General features: G+C 49.0%; 1 protein-coding gene across 2 annotated transcripts in view; it reads left to right on the forward strand.

The window, feature by feature from the left end:
• Prag1 (PEAK1 related, kinase-activating pseudokinase 1) overlaps window positions 1-9,400 on the forward strand; it is a 56,103-nt gene that overhangs the window by 6,642 nt on the left and 40,061 nt on the right. For both annotated transcript variants that reach the window (XM_005362528.3, XM_026786966.1), the window contains exon 3: window positions 1,752-3,550. In XM_005362528.3, coding sequence (XP_005362585.1) covers window positions 1,752-3,550 — 1,799 coding nt within the window. The remainder of the gene's footprint in view (window positions 1-1,751; window positions 3,551-9,400) is intronic.

The raw sequence follows: 9,400 nt of genomic DNA on the forward strand, positions 1-9,400 counted from the left end.
CCCCCCCCCAGCATCTGCCTGTCTCTGTCCACTCCCCCAGCCCTGGTGTTAGTGGTTTGTACACCACACCCAGCCTCTTAGGAGAGCTCTGGGCATCTGTATCAGGGATGCATTTTTGCATAGCAAGTGCTTTCTTTACCCATCGAGCCTTCTCCCTGACCTTCATACTTCCAGTTTGGAAGTATAGGTTTAGTCAGCTCTATTTAGGACCACTAAACATTTATATCGCTAGAGGTTAGACCTTTCTTCGTCTCCTGAAAGGAACCTTTCGAAAGGTATAATTATGGAAAGGGTGTGTGAGCCAGGGCTCTGGAGGCTGCTGTCTGTGGACGTGTCTCTGAGACGGTATGCTTTAAGACGGTCTAAGAACTCCTGTTCCACAGTGACCTCTTCTAGTGTCTGGGTTCCTTCAGCCCGTGCGGTGCACAGATCAGGAAGGGTGTGTGAGTGTCTGTGAAAGCAAAGGTCAGTTTTAGATCTAGAGTGGTTTCTGTGAAGAGAGGCATTTCCTGTGGTGGCAGCCAGCCCCATGTCCCTTTTAGAGCTGTTCCGTTTTCCGGGAGCTGGCTCTACCCATTCACCCAGCCAGTCTTGACACCTTCAACTTTCACCTACATAAGCCAGTGACTCTGGAGTCCGAATACCGTGCGTGAGGAGCCCCAGACAAGCCCTGCTTTGAGGCAATCTGTACAAACGGGAGTGGTGAAGAAGGGACAGTAACTTCACTGATGGGCATGACCAGGTCACACACATCTCTGTCTTGTTGTCCAACTCGTCCAGCCACTTAAGCCGGTAGGAGTGGAGCTTACATGGCTATACGCTGGCAGAAAGGGCAGCCGTGTGGCATGGCCCAAAGGGAAGCCTGGACCCAGCTCAGAAGCCATCTCTTTGCCTCCTAGTCTGCACCTACTTCTCATATGCGGTGTGTTTAAAAATCATTCAGGAGCCGGACAGTGGTGCTATGCGCTTAATCCCAGTACTTGGGAAGCAGACACAGGCGGTTCTCTGAGTTCAAGGCCAGCCTGGACTACAAAGTGAGTTCCAGGTAGCCAGAGCTATTACACAGAGAATCCCTTGTCTTAAAAAACAAAACAAACAAAAATTATACGGGAACCTGGAGAGATGACTGCTCTTCCGGAGGACCCAGGCTTAATTCCCAGTGCTCATATAGTCTTTGACTTACCATAGTCTTTGACTCCAATTCCAGGAAATCCAGTGCCCTCTTCTGTCCTCCTTGGGCACCGGGCACTCACATGTGGTGCTCAGACATACATGCAGTCAAAACACCCATACACCCAGAATAATAGAATAATTTTTTTTTTTTTTAAGAAGAGAAAGGAAAACAACCACTATGGCTTCTTTCTTCAGGAATGTTCCATAGCCGGGCTTATCCAGTGACCAGTCAGCACAAGGAAATACTAAACGAAATTTCAAACCATTTCCAATCCAGTGGAATTCTTTCCCCCCTTGTCATTGTGAATTTTCCCTCTTTTTCGGTTTCGGGTTTTGATCTTTCTTACCTAGCAGACATGAGGCGAAAACATTATAATTCCTGGGTGGGACGCATAGCTCAGTATCTAGAAAGACAGATGGCTCACTGGGTACCCTAATCATGATCATTCCACTGAGGAGGTCAAAGGTCAAACATGGGCAGGTGGCAACGATATTACTTGCTTTTAACTTTTTCTCTTCTCTGATAAAGGGTAACGAGTTTCTTTTTTTTTTTCTTTTTTAACCCGGGGGCTGTGCAGGTCAACTGGAGAAGGTCCCCAGGAAAGCTCCCACTCCAGAAACAGGAAGATGGGCCAATAGTTTACCTAGGCAGCTTCCGAGGAATGCAGAAGCCTGCAGGCAGCCTGGCCTGCACAGATGGCAACTCTTGTTGTCCCCCGGCCTACGCCATGGTCGGCCTGCACAGCCTAGAGGCCCGAGTGGAGAAGAACACGGCTTTCCAACCAGTAAACTTTCAGGAAGAGAAGGCTGGGAGGGAAGAGCTGCCCTCGGCTCAGGAGAGCTTCCGCCAGAAGCTAGCTGCCTTTGCAGGGCTGACATCCAGCTGCCCCAAGGGCCCCAGGCCCTGCCCTTCTCCACAGCCCCTGCGGGAATCCCTGCCCTCAGAGGATGATAGCGACCAGAGGTGTTCTCCCTCTGGAGACAGTGAAGGTGGAGAGTACTGCTCCATCCTGGACTGTTGTCCAGAAGCCAAGAACGCTGTGCTTAGCACTGAGAGCCCTGGCAGACGGGGAGGGGCCTGCTCACCCGTGTGCTGGGAGCAGAGGACATGTACAAAGGGGACAGAAGAGGAAAAGCGGGTTCTGAACTCGCCCAGAGAGTGTTGTGGCCAGGGATCCACGGCGAACCCACCCCGTCTGGGCCCCAAGAAGCCATCCCTTAACTCGGAGGCTGCCAGCTCTTCAGACGGCCTGTCCTGTGGCAGCCGCAGCAGCGGGGCCAGTAGCCCCTTTGCTCCCCACCCTGAAAATGACTACTGCTCCCTTGTGAAGGAACCAGGCCCGGGGAAGCAGCAGGACTCTGGCTGTCATGTTATCACCGCTGGCAAATGTGTGGGACAAGCTGGGGAGCTCCAGCCGCCAGCCCTGCCTCGGGAGGCTGTGCAACCTGAACCCATCTATGCGGAAAGTACGAAGAGGAAGAAGGCAGTGCCGGTGCCCTCGAGGTCCGAGACCAAGGCGGAGCAGGTCGCTGCTGACCACAGCCAGGGCCAAGTATGGACAGGCGACACCTGGGCTCAGAAGCCATCCTCCGGCTGGAGTCAGGACAAGGAAGGGACAAGCATGGCTCCTCAGGTGGCAACCACCATCACTGTCATTGCTGCTCACTCAGAAGAGGACCACAGGACGATCTACCTGAGCAGTCCTGATTCTGCCGTGGGGGTGCAGTGGCCACATGGGTCTTTGACCCAGGACATACAGGCTGGCGAAGAGGAACCCTCTGTTGTGCAGGGGCTAAGCTCAAGGGAGAGCCATCCACACAATGTGACTGAGAACCTGCCCAAAGAGAAACCCGCCATTCCTCCCAAGCTGTCCAAAAGCAGCCCGGGAGGGTCCCCCGCATCACCGGCAGCCTCCCCTCTGACTGACCACAGTGAGGGGAACACTGGTTGCATTAGCGTTGGACCCCAGCTTTTGTCTAGAGTTCCTACTAACCGAACTTCTTCCTGCCAGACCAATGGCGTTGCCACTGGGGACCTGGCCAAGTGTCCCCCACCAGCCACCTCCTCGTCAGCCTTGGACCAGAGACGGCCAAGATACCAGACTGGTGCTTGGAGCCGCCAGTGTCGGATAGAGGAAGAGAAGGAGGTCGGGCAGGAACTGTTGAGTCAAAGTTGGGGGAAAGAAGTGGGAAATGGTACCACGGACCATTCAAACTCCTCTACCTGGCACCGGCTCCATCCCACGGACGGCTCCTCTGGCCATTACAACAAAGCTAGCACTGGGATGAGCAAATCGGCTTCCTTTGCCTTTGAGTTCCCCAAGGACAGAAGCAGGATGGAGGCCTTCTCGCCACCTCCCCCGCCTCCAAAGTCAAGGTGAGTACCACTGCCTGTGTGGCAACAGTCCTAAGAAAAAGCATAGGTCTGTAGGGCCTTTCCCAGAAGCCTTTGCTTTTGCTGCCTCTCTGGAAAGCCTAGGGTCCATTCTGGAGTGCTGCCTGCCAGCACCAGTGTCTGCCCAAAGGCCATTGTGCATTATGTAAATTTCCCAGAGCCCCAGCTCAGCCTTGAGAAAGCAGGAACTCTTGCTTGGTGTGTGTGCTCTGCAAACAAGCCAAGAAGCCGTCTGTGGACTGGCTATTTATAAAGAATCTTACAGAGCAAAGAAGCACCAGGGGGCTGGGGATATAGTTCGGTGGCAGAGTGCTTGTAGCAGATGCGAGACTGTGTGTGTTTAATCTTTAGCACTGTAAAAAAAATGCTTGGGGCTGCAGTGAGGGCAAGCTCAATGACAGAGCCCATGCTTAGCCCAGTGAGGCCTAGGGTTGGCTCACCAACATCACAAAACCAAACAAAATAACGCTACTAAGTTGTTGCTCCTTTTGCTACTTTTTAAAAAGCCGACCCCCTTCTCCAATCTCTAAGTATCTTCCATAGTGTTTTCTTGAAAAGCTCGGAAACTTCATCTGTTGTAACATAGAAAAGCCAGCTAATACAGGGCTCACACTATAGGAATTAGGCAGGTGAAGTCAAGAATGTGGTCAGTAAACCATTATAGCTATATTGAGCCTCGGGGAACTTTTTTTTTTAAAAAGGAAGCTTTGCACATGGTTAAACACCCCTGATGTGTGTTTTTCAAAGGGGAAAAAAAGTACAGTTTGGGGTCGGCGTGCTGCAACCCACAGCTCTCTCCATCGCCTTGCTCTTCCTCTGCTAGTTTAACGCGCCTTTCAAAAGCTCCGGGGAGATAAATGTCTTCTCAAAGCTATTGAACTGTGAATGGAATTTAAATTCTGGGGAATTTTCCTCCCCTTTTAGTGAAAGCAAGCAAGACTGATTTTGATGGCGGAAGGAACAACCTGCTGTTACAAAAGCCAGGCTTTCCAAACGTTCCCTCAAGATCTGTGGCTGCCGGGGTTCCGTTTGAGCAGCGACCTCTAGGTTTGAGCACAGACAGAAGCCGCTGTGACATTTGGCTTTGAACATCAAGGCGTTTTAGCCTGTGATGTGATCTAACACGGGCTTGCCCTCATGGCCACTGCTCTGTGCCGGTATTCCATTGGCTACCCACCACACTGTATTGACACCCTCTAGAGTCTTAGGTGATTGTAGACTCAGTCGGGTCCCTCAGCTACACTTTTAACTCCCTCAAGGAGTGAATGGTTCAGTAGCTGAGTTCGCATTATAGACCACTTACTGTGGGGGTAGCATGGATTTTGTTTTTCAGATGCGAGACATAATAACTCATTTAATTCTTGGATTAGACCCCCAAGACATGAATTACCGGTCACAGTCTACAGATCACAAAATGGATTGAGAGCTGAAGAAATCAGTCCCTGGCAGCCTCGCCACAACTTGTAGCTCAGCTCCTAACCCTTACAGTACACATCCAAGCATATAGGACCAGAGCAAGGTGTGGGAGCAGAACAGTCCTGGGTGCTGGAGAAAGACCAGATTCAACATCACAATGCCAACCAATGCTGTCTCACGTCACGTTTATCGGTTGAGCAAGCCACACGCTGTCTCCCAGGGTCTCCAAAATGGGATGCTGTACTTGTCTGACACACTTTCTCTCAATGGTTTTCTACACTGATTTCTGCGTGTGTGCCCATGCCCACGTGACATGTGTTGTGGCCAGAGGACATTTTGCATACGTCAGTTCTCTTCTTCTACCATATCCCTTCCTGTGGGGTCGGGCTCTGCACTGAACTCCGTTACCAGCTGAACCAGCTCAGACTCTTACCCCGTTTTTGAAATGAAATGGACAGAGTTCACTGAGAACGGTAGTTATTACTCAGGTAAAAGGTGCCACAGGGTTTCAGGTGTGGCAGTGGCATTCCTGTCTTGTAGGAATCAGCCCGACCCAGTCTTGGAAATACCAGCCAAGTCTTAGAAAAGTAACTCAGACTTCTGGCTTAAGAGTCATAGGACTTGAAGAAGTCCTGGTCACCATAGCAACATGACTCAGGAAGGGTTTTAATTAGCATCTAGGGTGAGTTGAGAAACTCTAGGTCCAATATGCTATGATGAAACCTTTAGATTATATGTAGCTCAAATAAGGTAGGAACCTAAGAGGTTCTGGGTTCCATTTTTTTCAAGAACAAAGAAACAAAAACCTCAAAACCACGGCATTTTGTTTAAAGTCAAACTAGCTCGTCTGCAAAGCATTCTCATTTTCCTGTGCGGCCGGCATTGCCTTTGGAGTCTTTGCCTCTCTCCTGTGAGCAGGCGAACAGCAGGTTTAGGACTATAAGCTGTCTTTGAAATCTGGTACTCAGTATGCATTGAATTCTTTTAAGGAAGTCAGCAAAGTATTCCAAAGTATTCTGATCTCAAAAATCAAGGTGTAGGCAAATGAGACCATTAGGAGCCACACAGCCAATACCAGTCACGGGGCACGTCGGTAATTAGGGAAAATGATATCAGTTTTCCAAGATGGAAATTGTGGAGCGTCTTCAGGCAACGTGGACGGTTAATCTGATTTCCATGCAGAGGGCTAGGCTTTGTTTCTAACGATCAGCTTCGTTAGGTGTGTTATGTATATGGACCCGGACAAAGGTTGCTTCTTTCAAGGGCTGAGTTATGTTCTACTTACATAGTGTGGAGAAACAGAAACAGATTCACCTGCTTCCTGACCCCTATCTTGAAGGGAGTGGCTTGGCTTTCTCTGGTCCTATGGTGAATGTGGAGTTGCTTATCTGTCTTTGAGATACTTAACCTCTTGTTGTAATGTTTTGCAAGACAACTCTGCAAGCCTATTTAATGTGCCTCTCTTGGCTGAGTCTGGACTCTTTCTTACTGACTGCTGCCAAGGCAACTGCCTACATCCTCACAACTGCCTACAAACTCACACGGCTATGGCTTAGGATGACGGACCTTACCAGGTTTCTGGGTCACCTTGTCCCAGTTCAGGGCAGGAGTGTAAGATAAGGATTGCCAAGTATGGTTGGTTGTTGGCTAGGAAACAGAAAACTGCAGGCAAGAAGTGTGGGCTGTGCACGCGTGCGTGCATGCCTGCTTCCCCTTCAAGTCTCGAGGCATTTCAAGGAGAGCAGCAGCACCTGGGAAAACAATTAAGATGCACAAGAATCCCATTTCTTTCTGCCTTTTGTTTCTGGGCAGACGCAAATCTAGTGTGACTTGACTTACGGCTTTTGGGAGACAAGGTCAGCGGGAGGCGATTCTTCTGATTAGGACCAGCAGGCGAGCAGTTCACAGAGGGACCCAAGTTAGAAGGGTAGGTCTGGGCTCAGAGGTGGCCTTGATAGTGGAACAAGAACACAGGTGGGGTGTTCGTGTTTCTCTACAGTCCGGGTGGGTCCAGGTCAGGCTAATTCAGAGAAAAGTTTCCCATGGAAGGGGGAGATTTTTTTTTTTTTTGTTTCAGTGTTGCCAGTTTTCTATTTAATCCATTCCATGCTGTGTTCTTCTTTCTGTTTGGAGGATACTGGGAGGCAATGCTCTTCCTTGTTCAGTTCCCTCCTGTGTCAGAGGGACAGCGTCCGTCCTCGGTAGAGTTCTTTTCTGTCCGCAAAGGCAGCCACTTTGCTAGCAGGAGGAAGTGACACATCTTCATTGTGTGGTCCCCCCCCCCCAAACGTGGTCACACAGTATGGCCCCAAGGACAGGAAGGGCGGCGTGAGTAAAATGGCCATTTGTCCTCAGCCTCCATACCCAATCTGATTAAAGGTTCTAACGCTTGATTTCAGCCCCATTTCGTACTGTAGTGAATTATAGGGGTGACACCAATGCCTAGGAAGTCTCGAGACTTCATGGGCTCACCTGGGTGGCAATTTGAAAAACCAGTTTTTATTAGGGAGCACTGTGTATAGAGAACCTTTTCTGACTGTGTGTAGCCTTTCTGATCATGTTTAAGTAAGAGGTGGAATGGGGCGAGGGAGAATGCATACTGGGCACAGTCCGTGGGAGAAACTCCATGCCCTCCGCATACAGTTTAGCAAATGGAGCAAGGTACGTGTGTCAACAATGAAGTTTATACTCCGCTATGCCACAAGCAAGCCAGCAGTTGGTCCCTTGCCATGAGCTTGTAGGTAGAATCTGGAAACAGGGCATCTCATGCATCATAAGCAAGAAGTATTAAAGTTAATTTCTGTCTTCTTGTTCTCTTGTTCTATAATTTTTTAAACAATTTTTGACTTGGTGGAGATATATATATATATATATCTCCACCCATCATTGGAGATATATATGTATGTATATATATAATCTTTAAGGAACTTCTATGCAATTTTGAGCATGTCCTTGACTGCCTAGAAGTTAGATAATCTTTAAATCATTGGGCATCTACTAATGACCTGCTTTTTTATTGGACTGTGTGCAAGATCCTTAGAGTCCAGTCATAAGGGTTTTTCCTCTCAGGTTCTCAGGATTTCATCAGTGTGAAGAGCTATAGGGATTTTCTTCTTGTAGGGTCTGAGGATTCATCGGTGAGCATTAAATGAGCAGGCCTGCAGTCTGACCACCAAAGGCCCACCCTGCTTTGATCCAACGCCTCCTCTGACCTCCATACACATACTGTACATAATATATGCAGGTGCACATAGATACACATATGATTACATAAGTAAACATTAAACAGTTATTGTTGTGTGTGGTGTGTGGGGGCATGGGTGCCATGCGATGTGTATAAAGGTCAGAGAACAACGTTGTGGAGCGTGCTGCACCTTTGTGAGGGTTCTGGGGCTCGAACTCAGGGCAGCAGGCCTGCTCAGATGCCCTTACCTACTGAGGCATCTCGCCCGCCCAGAACTTTTAATTTTTAAGGAGGCCATAGCACACTATGGATTCAACAACATTTCATCTGACTTTTCAACGGACGCCCATTGCAATTCCGTGGCTGTCTCTGCTCAGTAGAATGTTGCCACCTCGGGTTAAATAAGCCGAGGTTAATCATTGTTCATGCTTCAAGGTGGGCAAACACGGTGGGGGACAAAGCATTCTTTCAAGGATTAATCACTCTCCAGCGATTGTCCATTTTAATCTTGCAAGTGGCCTCTGCTACTTAGCTTTGTTTTTTTTTTGTTTTTTTTTGTTGTTGCTGGGATTTTTTTGTATTTTTTTTTTAGCCGAACAGGTGTGTGGAGCCAGTCCCCTCTTGCCACGAGAATGTTCCTCTCAAGTAGTAATCACCTAGAATCTTCTTTCCCCAGCAGCGAATTATAAGAATTCTAGGGTGACGCTGCTTCTCTGAGCATGACTTTCCCTTCCTTTCTGAGTGAGGTTGGTTAGGAAACACAGATTAAGGTTTCTGTGTGACAGTGACCTCTCTGTCTACGGCTAGTAACCAAAGGGACTTGATTGCTGGGGTGACCTCGCGGCTTGGGAGACATGGAAGTAACCAACTGGTAGATAGTTTTCTCGTTGGTGCCCCAAAGCTTTTTTGTTACATGGGGATAGTGGGTTTGATGAACGCTAAGTCCTTCTTTTGTGATTGATAGATGCACGGCAGAGAGGCCTGGCTGCCCTCCGTGCAGGTACCTTCTTTTGTGATTGGTAGATGCACGGCAGAGAGGCCTGGCTGCCCTCCATGCAGGGAGCAAGCGCGTTTCTGATGTTAAACATCTTCCGTCTCTGTGTTTGAAATCGTTCTAAGGGCTGCGGGCAGATCCCAGGACATGTTAGGTGTTCAGCATGTTCATACTCTCCCCATGCAGTTGTCAAATTCCCTGCTTCAGCTAGCTTATGCCCAGTGTCCTAGATTATTTT

This window comes from Microtus ochrogaster, linkage group LG7_11, assembly GCF_000317375.1.
Source record: "Microtus ochrogaster isolate Prairie Vole_2 linkage group LG7_11, MicOch1.0, whole genome shotgun sequence".
Taxonomy (NCBI): domain Eukaryota; kingdom Metazoa; phylum Chordata; class Mammalia; order Rodentia; family Cricetidae; genus Microtus; species Microtus ochrogaster.